The sequence below is a fragment of the Sciurus vulgaris genome (genome assembly GCF_902686455.1).
Source record: "Sciurus vulgaris genome assembly, chromosome: 1".
NCBI lineage: Eukaryota > Metazoa > Chordata > Mammalia > Rodentia > Sciuridae > Sciurus > Sciurus vulgaris.
The window spans coordinates 114,993,276-115,009,754 of NC_136461.1; the positions used below are offsets into that span (position 1 = coordinate 114,993,276).

The following is a 16,479-nucleotide window of genomic DNA, read 5'->3' on the forward strand; positions in this document are numbered from 1 at the left end:
TTTTGTGTTAGCATCCACATATCAGAACATTCTGCTTTTGGTTGGGGGGATTGGTTTATTCTACTTAGCATGATAGTCTTCAGTTCCATCCATTTGCCATAATTTCATTCTTTATGACTAATATTCCCTTGTATATGTTCCACATTTTCTTTATCCATTCATTTGTTGCAGGGCACCTAGGTTGGTTCCATAGCTTAGCTATTGTGAATTGAGCTGCTATAAACATTGATGTGACTGTGTCACTGTAGTATGCTAATTTTAAGTCCTTTGGGTACCCAGCCCTTTTTTAATTTTTTGAGACAGAGTCTCACTAAGTTGCCAAGGCTGGTCTTGAAGTTGGGGTCCTCCTGCCTCAGCCTCCTGAGCCCCTAGCATTAAAGGCATGTGCCACAGTGCCCAGCTCTCCTTTGGATTTTAACTGAAAGCACATCATTCAAAAATTTTCAAGGGAAAAGCCAGGCATAGAACAAGAAAGACAAAGATGGAGGAAAGGTTGATGAGAAAGACAAAAGTGGACAAAAAACCCTTAGTGACCTCCTCAGCATTGCCAAGGCCAGGACCCCACCCTTCATCTCTGACCCCTTTGTGATAAGCAGGAGCCCTGGAGTCTGACCTGAGAATTCACCTGTGGGGACGTGAGGAGATAGCAACTCTCCAGGAGCACCATTGATAAGAAAGCTGAAACCAGACTCCTGCTGCCCACCCTAACACTTCCCAGCCCCCTCCCTAATACACACATTGTTCCTCTGTTGAAACACTCCAGGGCTCCCCAGTGTTCTGGCTCCCCAGAAAGCAAACTGGACCAGGGATATCCCCAACCCTTTCCTTTGGATCTGACAGAGGCACAAGAAGTCAAACTCAGGTGGTCCTCCTCAGTTGAATGGTACCAAGTCACCATTCTGTGGCCCAACCTCTGCCACAGGGTGTGGTGGTGCAGGCCTATAATCCCAGTGACTCAGGAGGCTGAGGCAGGAGGATGTGAGTTCAAGGTCAGCCTCAGCAATTTAGAGAGGCTCTAAGCAACTCACTGAGACCCTGTCTCTAATAAAATATAAAAAAGGGCTGGGGATATGGCCTGGAGGTTAAGCGCCTCTGGCGCTTTTGTATCTGTGATACAAAAAAAAAAAAAGTAAAATAAAAAGTAAAAAATATGGGATGGGATTGTGGCTCAGTGGTAGAGTTCTTGCCTAGCATGTGTGAGGCACTGGGTTCAATTCTCAGCACCACATATAAATAAATGAATAAAGTAAAGGTCTATCAACAACTAAAAAAAAAATTTTTTTTAAGTAAAAAAAAGACTGGGGATGTAGCTCAGGGGTTAAGTGGCCCTAGTTTAAAAAAAAAAAAAAAAAAAAAAAAAAACAATCTTGAGTTCTACCAATCTTGAGTTCCCTCCCATCCCAGGTTCCTCAGTAGGTACAGGGTTCAGATGATCTCCAGGCAGAGGGTACCGTAGGACTGGCTCCCTGAGTCAACATAAGTGTATCTCTGCAGAGCTTCCTCCGGGACCTACCCTAGGACCCACCTGAAGGCACTCAGCGAGAAGGCAGTTCAAGCAAAGCACCATCCAGAGGATGGGGAGAATGAAGTCAGAAGAGGGAGCCTCAGAAGTAGGGCAAAGCTCAAGTTTCCAGGAGGTGACCAAAGACCCTAAAATATAGAATAGAAAGATTTACTGGCACTGAAATTCCTACAACACCCAACGCAGCACCCCAAGAAAACCAGCTGCTAGAGGATTCTGCTGGGCATGAGAGTTGGCAATGTGAGCACATCTGAGTTGGCAGGATATCCTGACCTTCAGCCCCCTGCCAAGGGTTTACCTGTTCCAGGTGGCCTGCAGCAAGCACAGCTACATTTTTCCTGCCACCTATGACTGACAGAGGCTGCTGGCATTGTGATGGTTGACAGGCAGTACCCATACATCCACTTCCTAAAATTTATGGATGACTGGCAGCCAGATTAACACCACATCACAGGTCAGGTGGAGATGCAGCAATGCCAGACACTGCTGCTGTGGGACCAGGGATTGCACTTTATGCTATATCAGCCTGATCCCCAGCTCTAGCTGCCCAGGCTGTGAGGCTACAGGTTAGAGTGCCCACTAGTCATCAGTCTGCTGTCTATAAGCACAAAAAGACTTCAGAAGTGAAAATGCTTATATACTGCAAATCCCCTGTGCTGCCTATGGAGAAAATGGAAACCAAAGATAGGCCCTCAAAGTCTGTGAGCAGAAAGTAGGCTTGGCTGCATGCCTGTAATCTCAGCAATTTGGGAGGCTGAAGCAGGAGGATCTCAAGTTGGAGGTCAACCTCAGCAATTTAGCAAGATCCTGTCCCAAAATAAAAAGGGCTGGGGGTGCTGGGGAGATAGCTCAGTTGGTAGAGTGCTTGCCTTGTAAACACAAGGCCCTAGGTTCTGTAAACACAAGGCCCTGGGTTCGATTCCCAGCACCCAAGGGGAAAAAAAAAAAGGGCCGGGGACATAGTTTAGTGGTAAGTGCCTCTGAGTGGAAGGAAGGAAGGAAAGAAGGAAGCAAGCAAGCAAATCTGGCTTTCAGAGAGTCGCAAGGCAACTGTTGTTCCACTTAGAACCAAAAAGTGGGAGGTTGGAAAACAAGAATTGTTTGGATCAGACCTGGGAATTGGGGACACCAACATTACCCTGTGACTTGTACCCAAGTGAATAAAATGATATTTTAGATCTGGAGCTTTCTGCAGAAGCAGACTAGTGAATTTTCCAGCTGTCGGATAATCAGGAATAAAGCCACACAGGTCTGAATTCATCTTTTTTGCCTGCTCTATGAAAATGGTTCTGGACCGTTTAAATACGTTTTCTTTTTCAGCTGGTAGTAGAGGACGTTGGAGAAACATTTCAGGAGGAAACACTGATTTCTGGTTCTAGTAGGTACCCTAGAACTTGGCTTCTCCAGGTCTCCACTCCTGTGGTATAGAGTAGCCAGCAGTACCCAATGGCCAGCAGCTTCCCTTCAGGCTCTTTCATAGCAGAATTCCTCAGGTGAGCCATCTCCCATAAACAGCCTTTCCAGGAACCCTAGAGGGGATCTGTAAGTTCTGGAAGGCAGATTTCCAGCACATTCCACCAACATGGCACTATAACTTCTCTGCCATTCAATGAGCCACACCATGACTCCACCCCACCCCCCAATACTGGGGATTGAAACTAAAGGCGCTCTGCCACTGAGCTACATCCCCAGCCAATTTTATTTTATTTTTTGTTGTTTTGAGACAGGGTCTCCTTAAATTGCCCAGACTATCCTCAAACTGCGATCCTTAGTTTGAGGCTGTCTCCCAAATTTGCTGGGATTACAGGCATGCACTACCACACCTGGCTTACAACAGTGTCTGCATCTCAGACCTGGGGGGCTCTTCCTTACACCCTCTATCTTTAGGGGCAATAGCAGCTCTTCCCCTAAGTGCTTTAGAGTTCTCTCTGCTTGTTAGTCAATCCCTCATTAGTACAATTCTCTTTTGATTTAATTATTGATATGAAACTCTCCCTATTGATATCATCATGTAGTTTCGCTCTCCTGGTTGAACCCAAGCAGCATGGTGGTGGTGCATGTGGTATCTGGGTGAGAAGGGATGTTCTTATGACCTACATCTCCTTCAGTCTCTGTGGAAAGCCAGTGCTATATGATACAGGTACCAGCAGGGAGGAGAGGGCTTTTGTACTGAATACCTTAGGCCATGATGCCTGGACTTTGATAAGTGCTTGGAGAATGAACAATTGAACTAGCACTGGCCTTCAACCTTTTATCAAACTTCAGGGTTTCTGTGAAATCCTTGCCCAGTCTCCCTCACAGGTGTCCAAGGAAACAACAAGGGATGGAGTATAAAATCTCTTTCAGCATTAATTTGCCCTGAGCATAGTTTTATGTAATCTCACTGGTATTTTAGAGTGCAAATGGACCAGGCAGGGAGAGACTTAGAGGCCAGACGATCAGACAGGAACTATTGCAATAGGTTCATGAGAGATAATGGTTAATTCAAAGTGATAAGGAGTAAAAAAGGAAAGCATAAGAACAATGCACAGTTTTCCCCAGAGATCCAGTTTTGGAAGTAGGATTACCAGATAAAATACTTACAAAAGAAGTTATTTATTGTTTATCTGCAATTGAAATTTACTGGTTCCCCAGTTATTTTGTTTGATCTGTTTTCTAAATCTGGCAACCCTACTTTGAAGTCTACCTTCACAAGCATCCAAGGAACTAAGGAGAGATGGTTGCTAAAGTTCCTTTCAGCATTAGTTTCTCCTCTGCAGGATATTATGTAGTCTGACTGATAATTTAGAGTGCAAACAAACTTGGAAGAGGGAGAGACTAGAGGCCAGAAGATCAGACAGTAGCTGTTACAATAGGATGGCGAGATGACAGCTAACTTATTGTGATAAGGGGTGAAAAAGAAAGCAGTGGTTCCCTCGGACCCAGCTTTTGAAGTAGGATTACCTGATAAAATACTTACACTAATTTATTGTTTATCTGAATTCAAATTTACTTAAGTGTCACAGGTATTTGGTTTGATCTGTTTTCTAGAGGTTTCTTGTCCAGACGCTGGGCCACCAATCTCCAAGGCCAGGCCAGCTCCCGCTCTCTCTTCCCAGTACAGGCCTCAGGGACTTGGGCTTTTCCCCTTTCCTCTTCAACACTGTCACCTCTCTACCCTCTGGGATTGACTCCTCTTCCCCAGGCCAGGCTTGTGAAGCAAGTTGCAATTTTCCTAGCTACTCCTTCCTTGTTGATTACTCCCAAAATAAGTCGCTAGCCTCTCATGAGAGTTTTACCTTTCATCACTAGAGAAAAAGGTACAGGGAAACAGTCAAAAATAAAAAGTGTACAAGATTTTAAAAGTTGTTCACAACTGGAGTCTCAGGTTTATAATTACTGAACACCATTCTCCCATAGCAATTCCAATGCCTCGTCCTCCTTTATTTCTGAAGACAAATCTGAACATTCTGGTGCCTCCATATCTCTATATATCCCTTTTTCTGTCCTACAGAAGTATTTCCTCCACCATAGCCTAGAGAATTGTGAACCACTAGAATACATTAAGAGTTTTTTAAAATTTTTTAAAAATTTTAGTTGTAGGTGAACACAATACTTTTACTTATTTGTTTTTATGCTGTGCTGAGGGTCGAACTCAGTGCCTCACACATACTAGGCAAATGCTCTATCACTGAGTCACAACCCCAGCCCCACCCAATACATTAGTGTTTAAGGGACAGAGATGTAAACTCTCTGGAAAGCCATGAAAAACTAAAATAAACTTATGTGTTCTACCACTGAGCCAGTCCTCAGGGACCTTTTTTATTTATTTTTATTTTTTATTTTTGGCACCAGGATTGAGTCTAGGGGCACTTTACCAGTGAGTCACTTCCCTAGTCCTTTTCACTTTTCATTTTGAGACAGGGTCTCACTAAGTTGCTGAGGCTGGCCCCAAACCAGTGATTATAGCTGCTGGGATTCCAAGCATGCTCCACTTCTCATGCCTTCTAAAGGACCTATTTTTACAAAAATATATTTTTAAGTTACAGATGGACATAATACCTTTATTATTTTTATGTGGTGCTGAGGATCCAACCCAGTGCCTCACACATGCCAGGCATGCACTCTACAACTGAGCTACAACTCCAGCCCCTAAGAGACCTTTTTTGAGGGAAGAAAAAATGAAAATATGGAAACACATGTAATTTTTTAAAAATTTAATTGTAGTTAAATATGCATAACAAAATTTACCATTTTAACTATCTTTAAACAGTTCTATGGCATTAAGTACACTCATACTGTATGCAACCATCACAACTATCCATCTCCATAACTTTTTCAACTTCCTAAACTGGGACTCTGTATCCATTAATAATAATTCCCCATTCTCTTCTCTCTCCAAACCCTGCAAACACTGTGTGTGCTAGGGATAAACCTAGGGCCTCCCACATGTTAGGCAAGTGCTCTCATCACTGAGCTACACACCCAGCCTCTGCCTTACATTTTATCCCTATTAAAAGGATCACTCTGGATACCCCAAATAAGTGAATTCATACAGTATTTGTCCTTTTCTGGATGGCTCATTTCACTTAACACAATGTTCTCGAAGTTCACCTATGTCTTAGCATGTTTCAGAATTCAGTCTTAAATTCATTCCTTTTTAAGGCACATAAAGTTTTGTACATATTTAGTGCCATTAAATGTGTACTCTTTAGAAATACAAAACAATACCATGAATACAATCTGGTTTTCTCATCAAAGAAGGCTATGAACAACTGGTGATAACAGGACTTATTTTCACCATCAGAGGAAAACAAAAAGTATGCAATCCAAACGAATGACTCCTCCCAGGCGTACCAGAGCTCTTCAAACCCTGCCCCTCCAAGTCCTACAAAGAACTACAACTCCCAGGGGCTCTAGGGGAGGCGCTACTCTCTATGCGCCCGAAACTCCACTTCCCAGCAATCCCAAGTCCGCCGCATTTCCCCGGCGCCCCCTAGCGGCGCACTTCGGCGGATCCCAGTTCCCGGCGGCCCTCGCGGCAGGTTCCGGGCATCGGGAGGGTTGGAGATGGCGGGTGCTGGTTCTGCTGCTGTGTCCGGGGCAGGGACCCCAGTGGCAGGGCCCACAGGCCGCGACCTTTTTGCCGAGGGGCTCCTCGAGTTCCTACGACCGGCTGTGCAGCAGCTCGACTCCCACGTCCACGCCGTCAGGTGCAGGAGAGGGAAGGTTGGGGGCGGGACCTCTAGAGCTGGCTTTGTAGGGGCGGGGCTAAGAAAGGCGGAGACAAGGTAAGTTCTAGCTGATCTAAAAATAAATTTGAGAAACTGAGTTGAGGCCCCAGTGAACAGGCGGAAATCCTCGGGTGAGGGCGTTAAATTGAGGCTGGCCTGTTTCAGTCCTTGAGAAATACGTAGGCGAATTCGTTTTCTGAGTTCCCTTTACTGACCATGTAGGCCTTGCTCCTCTTTGCAGAGAAAGCCAGGTAGAGCTCCGGGAACAAATTGACAACCTAGCTACGGGTGAGTGAGCACCCCCGTATACTTGAAATCCTCCCGACTCAAGTCAGGACCTTTGTTTTACCAGTCTGTCGGCTGGGTTTCTGTCACTTGCCTCCAGAACATGAGGCCCCTTAGGACAAGGAGTGAAAGGAAATGAGTGGAAGGTGTATGTGACCCATGTGTGTGTTTTCTATTACAGTACTAGCCTATTTTCCCTAAGAACGAGAAATGAGCCATTAGATGTTTGTTGCACCTTTCTTCCATCCCCAGAACTTTGCCGAATCAATGAGGATCAGAAGGTGGCCTTGGATCTTGACCCCTATGTTAAGAAGCTGCTTAATGCCAGGCGACGGGTAGTTTTGGTTAACAACATTCTACAGAATGCTCAGGTAAGAGAATTTCCCAACAGATTCTTTGCTCTGCTTTGTCCTCAACTCAATGAAAATGAACTTAATTTTTAAAAATGGGGGGAAAGGGAGTTTTTAACTGGCATCAATAATAAACAGTTCTCAATATCCAGTTGCTGTCATTTACCATTCTTACATAAACTTTAAAAGACAATAGGCAGAACCATTCTCAGTTATGTTCAACACCTATATGACTGAACTTTAAAGGCTTTCACAGTGGCAGTTACTAGATTCCATATCTTATCTTGTAGGAACGGCTGAGGCGGCTAAACCACAGTGTTGCCAAGGAAACAGCCCGCAGGAGAGCAATGTTGGATTCAGGAGTTTATCCTCCGGGTTCCCCAAGCAAGTAGCAAGACAGAAGATGGTATGGGACCCGAGTAGCACAAATACTGTTACCCAGTTGACTTGTTTCAACAGACATGACAAGATTCAGGGAAACAATTTTTGTAGACTTTGGGACAACAAAATGACAGCCCTCGTTTAAAGCACTTACTTATATAGGGAACCCAGGAAACCTGTGTGCAGTAGGACTCAAGTTCCCAGAGGATTTACATTACAGTTCTTGCTCCCTTCCAAGAATGAACTGAGGCTTCTACATTTTTTTAAAAACTACAAACCTAAGGCCCACCTTTTTCAGGCCTAGTTAACTAGAGTGGAGCATCTTTTGTTACACATTTGGTTACGTGGATCCAGGCAACAGGTCCTCTACCTATGACTTCTTTTTGTTTACATGAGAATTTAGAGGAAAGTCAAGGTGACCTCTCCCCACCCTCTTTTGTTGATTGCACTGGCTTGAATAGCAATACTGCTAGAACCATTTAATTCAATAAATGCTTAAACAGTATCCTAGTTTACTCTGATATATGGAGGGTTCGAGAGGTATATACTTCAATTTACAGCTTCAAGTTGTGATCTTCACTGACTCAGTATCACTTCCAATGAAAAAAAGAATAAATAAAAGAGGTAGGCTACCACATACCAAGGAAAAATAAAACCAAGAGCCCAACTAGGAAGTACTTTAATCGTTTTTCTTAGAAAAAAAAATGTCCAGACACCTAACAGTTCACAACATTTCAACAACAAAGTAATGGTTGAGTGGGGTTTTTAGGAGCTGGGGGTTCTGGAGTATTAGGAAGAAATGTTGGTATCCTGTTTCATTACAGATGGATGGCATAGGCTTATAAACGGGAGATTTTGGGCTGCTAATCCAGTATCAAAGCCAGTGGAATGACACATCTTTCTGTAGTTTATTTCCTGCTGTCTCCTCTATTCCACAGAAATGCACCATACAAAGCCTAGTAGCAGCTAGCTTAGGATCTAGTCTTCCCCTTGAATAGGAAAGAGAGTGAAGGGAAGGTCACTCCTGAGTTTCCATGCTTTCCTCTTCCTCTCCTTGAGGTGGTTCTTCTGTATTCTCCTCCTCTTCCTCTCCTTCCTTCTTCTCTGGTGGCTTCTCATAAGCCTTTTCTGAAGGTGTCACTATCACTCCATCCCAGGTAGATATTTCAGAAGCAAGATCTAGAATAGAAAAAATCAGTGCTTTCAGACAAATACCCCAGCAAACAAGTAGAACACAGTAGAAACATTAAGTCATCTGAGTAAGCTGGATGTGCTGGCTAAACACCTGTAATCTCAGAAATTCAGAATGCTGAGCAAGGATCTCAAGTTTGAGGCCAGCCTGGGTAATTCAGCAAGACTCTTATCTCAAAATGAAAGAAAGGGCTGGGGATGTAGCTCCTTGGCAGTACCCCAGGGTTACAACCATGGTACCACACACACACAGACATCTGAGTACCATACTTACAGCTGGCATCACCCTCCTGGCCAAGGATTTTCCTAAAGCCACCATGTGAGAGAATTCGAACCAAAGTCTGAGCTGTGTAGCACACCATATCCTGAAGAGCAAAGTGAGGATAAATTAGTAAAGAAAATCAATACCTTATCTGACTAATATCCCTGTGAAGACAGAGATGAATACAACTTTTAGGACCACAGTGTTGGAAAAGCCCCAGATCCCTGACCACTAAAGACCACGTTCCCTTTGTCCTCTCATAACAGACCATTTCATAGCTGTCCCAATACCTGCTGTTCCAGCGTCATGACCGTGTGTACTCTGAAGTTGCCACTCTCACAGGGGTCAGTGATACCCACTGATCCTGGAAGGAACAGTCCCGCAGCTAGAATCTGCAAGCAACGCCTGAAACATAAGGGAAGTACTAAAACACACACACAATTTTACAACTAATCCCAAACTCAAAGAAATATATGGTACCTGTATGCCACATTTAGGGCCAAAGGCTGTCTAGTGGGGTTATTCATCACAGCATAGTGCCCCTGGAAAAGAGTGAGTCTGGTAGGTGTGCTACCAAAGTGGCAATTCTATCTTTAAGCAAACAAAACTTGAATAAATCATCACAAGGAAAACAAGTCATTAAGGTCTAACCAAAACACATTCAGAAGACATTCTAAAATTGCTGCTCATTTAGTCATTTCTATCCAGTATCACAATAATGAAATAATAGTAATGAAAACACAAAGGGGTGCTGTAACTCAGTAACTACTCATTTAGTTGAATACACCCAAAACTCAATGAAATAATAAACTACCTGTCCACTGAATTTCTTTTTAAGCCTCACTGAATTTCAGATTCTGGTTGGTTTCCGAGTAACTACTCTTAACACAGATGAACAGGAGCTCCAATCACCCTTGTTTACTTACAAGTAGGTCAAGGATCCAAGGTGTGAGGGGCTCAAAGCCAGGAAAACGAATCCTCAAGTCCTTCAGCAGTCTGATGAGAACTTTAACTCTGAATGTAAGAGATCCAAGGATTAACAGTAGTAAGATCATATTTCCACACCTGAGGAAGAGTTGAAGCTGACTATACTATTTACAAAACTACATATGTTCTTCTTTCAATCTTAATTTATTTAAGGTAAAAATGAAAATTCAACAGACAATCATAGCCAAAACAATTCTATCAGAGGAAGTATGGGGAAACCCTGCTATTCACTGCAGTTAGAAAGGTTATCTTAAAATGAGCAGGGAGAGACTCACGTGGACTGAGAAGCATTTTCCTCAAACCAGCGAGCATGTCGGATGGCTGCTAAGGCACTCTGCAATACTTTGATGTCCACTAGAAAACAAGCATGACAGGCCAACATGAAACATTACTGTTACTAAGCAAGCAATCCAATCCTGCCACTGCAGTTCCAAAAAATTGGAAGGAGAGCGAGCTAATTTTAACACTTTAAACCATCCCATGTTCCTCAGATCAGCAAATCCCTTGTTCAAAAATCACTTATACTATTCCAAACTAAATCTAGAAGCATGTAAGATTCATGATTTTCTTCAAAAATCTATCCCTCTCCCTCCATAAATATTTCCACCGTCCTCTTTAAATATTCCAAATTGTTTTCCTGGCCATTCTGTCCTTGAAAATTTCACTAGGAAGATGGTAGCTGGTAAAACTATTTCCAGAGTTCAGAGGATGTTAGCAAAATCCAGGGTAAACTTAAGTCCTTCATTTTCCAGAAAGCTTCATGTGAAACAAAAAGCTAAATAAACTAAAAAAACTCAGTAAAAATACCATGCTTTTTATTTGTCCCACACTTATCAGAAATGGAAAAAAGGACTAACAGTGGAGTTCTGGGTCCAGTTTTCGGAGATTGGGTGGCACTGTCGTAATGAGGATCTTCACTGTAGCATCAGAAGAACTGATTTCAAAACCAGTTTCATTGGTCAGCATGGTCAAAACTGAAAGAACAAAATAATCAAAAGCTGTAATTCACATTTCCATTAGATGATAAAAGGTTTAAATCCAGGATGGGGTGGAGGAAATGGGTGGGCATTTAAAAACAAGAGTTCAGAAGGAGGATTCAAAATACAGAGATTTAGAAAGGAGATAAAATGAAATTTTAATACCCCTACCAAAAACTCCTACAACATAAAACTCCATTTACTCAATCTAGCCCGACCTTTGTTGAAAGTATATCTATAATTATAGGACTGGCTCCTATTGCCACACAATACATATTCAGCAACAAACTCAAACCTTCAGATGGATCCTGTGCTCTTAAACTTTCCACGACTTTGTTCCCCAGGGCAGCAACGGCTTCCACTAGATTGAGGAAAAAAATGTTATAATCATCTATTTATGTAGACTTTCTGTATCTCTGAGATACAGAAATGTATCTCATTTCTGCCCCGCACTCAAATGTGGAACAAGCATAACAGAACACTTTTACAAAGGAAAGCTAAGTCCTGGACAAGAGAAACTCAAAGGTTCAGGAATAGGACACTTCTATACTCAGCTTTTTTCCATATCAGAGTTGGTGGGTTTTTAAATAATTTTTTTTTATAAGTTTTTGTAGTTGTAGATGGACAGTATGCTTTTCTTTTTATTTATTTTTTTATGCAATGCTAAGGATCAAACCCAGTGCCTCACATGCTAGGCAAGTGCTCTGCCACTGAGCTAAAGTCCCAGTCCCCATATCAAAAGTTTTTCAGGTCAGTGGCACTTATAACATCTGGACTGGATAATTCTTTGGGGAGGAAGGGTCAGTACTGTGCAATGTAGGCTGTTTAGCACCATCCCTGGCCTTTAACCCCTTCTGATGCCAGTAGTACCTCCTAGTTGTGACAACCCAAAATATCTCCAGGCAGTGTTAAAAAAAAAAATCTCCAGGTGAGAAACATAGCCCCAAGGTACTGGGCATGCATTCTTTCAGACACACATTACAGAGTCTGTTCCTGTTATGGTTTGGATATGAGGTATCTCCTAAAAAGCTCATGTGTTAGGCAATGCAAGAATGTTGACAGGTGAAATGATAATATTATTATGATAGCTGTAACATTATTAGTGGACTAATTCATTTGACGGATTAATAATCTGAATGGACTACTGAGTGATAACTAGGTATGTGGGACATGATAGAGGAAGTAAGTCACTGAGGATCTGGCCTTGGACTGTATCTTGTCCCTAACTGCTGTGTCTACTTCCCAGCTGCCATGAGCTGAAAGCTTTCTCCTGCCATACCCTTCCACCATGCTGTCTGGCCTCACCTCAGGCCCAGAGCAATGGAGTAGGCCAATCATAGACTCAAACCTCTGAAACCATGAGTCTCACACTTTTCCTCTTCTAAGATGTTCTTAGCAGGTATTTTCATCACAGTGACAATATGTTGACTAACAAGCCCCTTATCAACCCAGTAAACTTAAAAAATTAAATTTCCTATTTGTGTTCCAAACACACTTTCTCACAAAAAAAAAAAAAAAAAAAAAAAATCTGGTCTTTAAAGATTCCTAGACTCCAAACCCAACTATTATACTGCTTTCCACAGTCAGAAAGATGAACTAGGGGCTGAGGGATATAGCTCAGTGGCAGAGCAACTGACTACCATGCTCAAGGGCCTGGGTTTGACACCTACCACCAGAAAAGAAAAAAAAAAAGAAAAGGTATACTCACATGTTGGCAGAATCTTTAGTATTACTACCAGGTCAGCTACATTGTGTCCTGTAGTCATTGTTCCCTTTTTATATGATCCTACCTGTCGGACTTCTTCAATTTGCTATTGGAAAAGGGATTACAGGGGGAAAAAATTAGAATAGGTGCCACGTTCCTCTCAGAACTCTTTTTTATTTTTCTTAATATTTTTTTACATGTTGATAGACCTTTATTTTATTCTTTTATTTACATATGGTACTGAGAATAAAACCCAGTGCCTCACAAACATGCTAGGCAAGGACTTTACCACTTAGCCACAAGCCCAGCCCCTCTCTCAGAACTCTGAAGACACAACTCCTTATTTCCCAGATTTGGCTGCAACAGTAGTGAATTCATATCCCAAAAGCAACCACATGAAAGCATGGCTATACAACATGGCTATAGCATACCTAGCTGACAATGATACAAATCTTGCCCCCAAGACTAGGATTACAAGGAAATTCCAGAAGTCTGTACTAAGCTAGATTTGGAACAGGTAACTGAAAAGTTAAAGAGATAGAAGCCAATGAAAATTCCACACTACCAAGCCTGCCCTTTCTTAGGACTAAGCCATCAAAAAAAACCCCTCACCATTTCAAATGAAAAACAAAAACCAAAACTCACCACTTCAAATGTTCCTGGAGCCACAATCAAATTGTCAATCACATTGTTTATTTTTGTCACCAAAGAAAGGATTGAGGCCTAAAAAACATAAAAAAACAAAAATAACCCTAAAGTCGAAAATCACAACTAATTTCTCAAGAGTTTCTTAAGTTTGGGGGTCCCTAATCTTTTTACAAGCGAACTCGACACCAAGGTGGGGCTCTGAAAACATTTCAAACCTTCTGGCCTTGAATGTATCAGAAAAGAATAACTATTTGATCCACAAACAGATTCCCCAATAATAATATGAATGCATACCACATAATGTTTATACATTCACCTGGCTCTTGACCTCCAGCTACGATGGAAATATAGAAAAAAAAAATAAACCCTCTGTGGAGTGCAGGTTCTTGCAGGTGATCAAACCCAGAACCTCATACATTCAAGGCAAGTGCTGTACCACTGAGTTACACACTCAGCCCACATAACACTCTTCTTAACTAATAGTCACTTTTCTATGTTTTTAGCAAAATCTCAGAAAGAAAGCCAAAAGAACATACCTGTTCAGCAGAATTGGGAGCAAGGTCCTGATTCCTCTTCAGCAAGGCTTCACTGAAAGAAGTTTCATCAGGTGCTGGCTTGACCCGAGGGAAGGCCATTTCACACTAAAAGAGAAACAAACAACATACCATTTACCACAAATAAGAAAGATATTTTTTCCTGTTATGACAGAAAAAATTAAAAACAGAAAATCCTACTTGTTTTCATTCAAGATATTCAAATGAGGACAGAAAAGCCATAATTTAAGCTCTCACAATCTTTGTATTTTAAAAAAATAAGCCAGAGACCCAATCAGTCGATTAGGAGCAAAATCTTACAATCATCTAGGCAAGAAATGATCCTTACCCTGCTTACATTTTTGTTTTTTGCAGTACTGGGGATTGAAAGCACTGGCACTCTACCATTGAACTTGCCAACCCAGAACTTTTTAATTTCAAAATAGGGTCTCCCTAAGTTGCCAAAGCTGGCCTCAAATTTTGAACCCTCCTGCCTCAGCCTCCTTAGTAGCTGGGTTTATAGGTACACACCACCACACCCAGCTTTGCTTACATTGTTTTTATATGTGAACAGACAGTTGACTCAAAACTTCAACTCTAGAGGGGAAGAGTGGATAAAGAAGGCTGGATTTCATCAGTGCATGCTGTCTACATGTATTGTAGTATCACACCGAACCATATATATGTACTATTAATATATATTAATTGAAATAAAATTAGGGGCTCAGGATGGAATGTTTGCTTGGTCGGCTTCAGCCTTAAATTTAATCCCCACCACCAAAAATAAATAAATACATTAAAATTTAAAATTTTTTAAATCCTAAATCCACTCACAAATCCCTACTCCAATCCCCAGCTGACTTCATTAACATGGAGATGCTGGGCCATTTCTATACCTATAAGAGAACAGTAGCCAGGAAACTCATATTAACTGAGAACTCACCAAATAGAAATCGAATGGGATATGTGGCACAAAGGGCCTGAACCTAAAACAAGAAAAACAGTCCAAATTATTTACCATATAGAAATCAAGGGAGATGTACACAATGCACCAGCGATTTTGAAAATATGTCTTCTGAATGGACAACAGTTTTGGGGAGGTATCATTCTTAGCAAAGTGGGACCAAACTCATTTAGCAGAAGAGCAGCAGGAAAACACATTTCTAAACCACACCTGGCTCTCACAAAATCAAGTACCAGTCAACTCCAAATTCCCATTTAGCTGATTGAAACTAGCAAATGCAAAGATGTTGAAAACGGGTACTCACCCTCCTCCTGGACCTCCTCTGGAACCAAAGCGCCCACCGCGACCACGGCCTCTGTCACCCCTAAAAATACATAGATTTTATTTTGACCTCACTGATGAAATATCCATCATACCACACATATAATTTCAAATTGACTTACCTCCGTCGCTCTAAACTTCCCTACGGAAGCAGAGACCCCCACTCCCACTTAACACTTCTCCACATTCACACGGTGCTTAGCTCCACCCCCCAAGACATCCTCAATCGGGATTTAATCGCAAACTCACAGCAGGTAAGACACTGAGCCCCCACAAGAAGTAACCCATAATATCCCAATCCTGTTACTTCAGAGACAAAAGTGACTGCTCATCCGTACGTTAACACGGTACATTTATAGGGCACAGCCTGTCATTCACTAGGCACTGAGGAAGAGTGCGGAACGTCCCGGCCTTCTCAGTCTAGAAGGCGGGTGCTACTCCGGGCCCCGAGGACACTCCCTCATCTCAGCCTCCCAAAGCCGGACCTGTCGAACCCGCCTCCCGACTCCAGGGCCCCATCCCCATCTCCATCCCAGGCCCGTTTCCCCGCCCCCTCGGCCTCCAACTACCCTACTCTCCCGGATCTGGAGTCAGGCCCCGGGATACACAGCCCTTGGTCCTCCGACTCCTTTCGACCCACCCTTCCTAAAATTCTCAGAGAAACATTTTGAGCCCCTAAGTACCCTTACCTCATGGCGCCCTTAATCCTGAACAATGGAGGCCGCACCAACCGCCCCTTCCCTCCCAGACGCGGGTAACTGAAGAGGCGTCTTGCCCGAGTGTCCCAACAAAACTCAGCAGGATTGGCTCCCTTCTTGCTCCGCCCTTATTGTTTATTGGTTTACTTTGGCGAATCGGGGAACCAATAAGAAACACCTACTGTATCAGGAACCAGCCAATAAAAATAGGTTTAACGATAATGACAATTTTCGACTGGACACTAGATGGAGCCAGAAAAAGAATTTCAGGACGGTAGAACTTTGTATAGGCAAATTGAAAGCTTCCTATCGCAGGTAGCAGAGTGGCGCAGCGGAAGCGTGCTGGGCCCATAACCCAGAGGTCGATGGATCGAAACCATCCTCTGCTATCGGAGTGCAATGTTTTTCTTTCCCTTTACCTTCCAAAGCTGCAACACAGGTG

At 42.6% G+C, this 16,479-nt stretch overlaps 2 protein-coding genes across 2 annotated transcripts; one reads left to right on the forward strand and one right to left on the reverse strand.

Annotated features, from left to right (window-relative positions):
- The first annotated feature begins 6,521 nt into the window (after positions 1–6,521).
- SNAPIN (SNAP associated protein) lies at positions 6,522–8,256 on the forward strand. Its single transcript, XM_079151004.1, has 4 exons — positions 6,522–6,714; positions 6,977–7,023; positions 7,273–7,391; positions 7,661–8,256. The coding sequence occupies exons 1-4, from the start codon at positions 6,572–6,574 to the stop codon at positions 7,760–7,762; spliced, it is 411 nt and encodes a 136-aa protein (XP_079007130.1). The 5' UTR covers positions 6,522–6,571; the 3' UTR covers positions 7,763–8,256.
- Positions 7,871–16,125, reverse strand: ILF2 (interleukin enhancer binding factor 2). Its single transcript, XM_079150990.1, has 14 exons — positions 16,029–16,125; positions 15,323–15,382; positions 14,998–15,040; positions 14,058–14,162; positions 13,519–13,596; positions 12,877–12,979; positions 11,464–11,529; positions 11,049–11,165; positions 10,467–10,545; positions 10,131–10,218; positions 9,685–9,746; positions 9,495–9,609; positions 9,217–9,307; positions 7,871–8,930 (listed from the first exon to the last, which is right to left on the reverse strand). Exons 1-14 carry the CDS (start codon positions 16,031–16,033, stop codon positions 8,770–8,772), a joined length of 1,173 nt encoding a protein of 390 aa, XP_079007116.1. The 5' UTR covers positions 16,034–16,125; the 3' UTR covers positions 7,871–8,769.
- Between the last annotated feature and the right edge of the window lie 354 nt (positions 16,126–16,479).

Excerpts from the sequence above, each read along its gene's own strand:
- SNAPIN (XM_079151004.1), top strand. The coding sequence starts at position 6,572 with ATGGCGGGTGCTGGTTCTGCTGCTGTGTCCGGGGCAGGGACCCCAGTG. Across the intron at positions 7,024-7,272 it reads AATTGACAACCTAGCTACGG|AACTTTGCCGAATCAATGAG; the intron begins GTGAGTGAGCAC and ends TTCCATCCCCAG. Across the intron at positions 7,392-7,660 it reads ACATTCTACAGAATGCTCAG|GAACGGCTGAGGCGGCTAAA; the intron begins GTAAGAGAATTT and ends CTTATCTTGTAG.
- ILF2 (XM_079150990.1), bottom strand. Across the intron at positions 9,610-9,684 it reads GCCCTAAATGTGGCATACAG|GCGTTGCTTGCAGATTCTAG; the intron begins GTACCATATATT and ends CTTATGTTTCAG. Across the intron at positions 9,308-9,494 it reads TCATGACGCTGGAACAGCAG|GATATGGTGTGCTACACAGC; the intron begins GTATTGGGACAG and ends TTTGCTCTTCAG.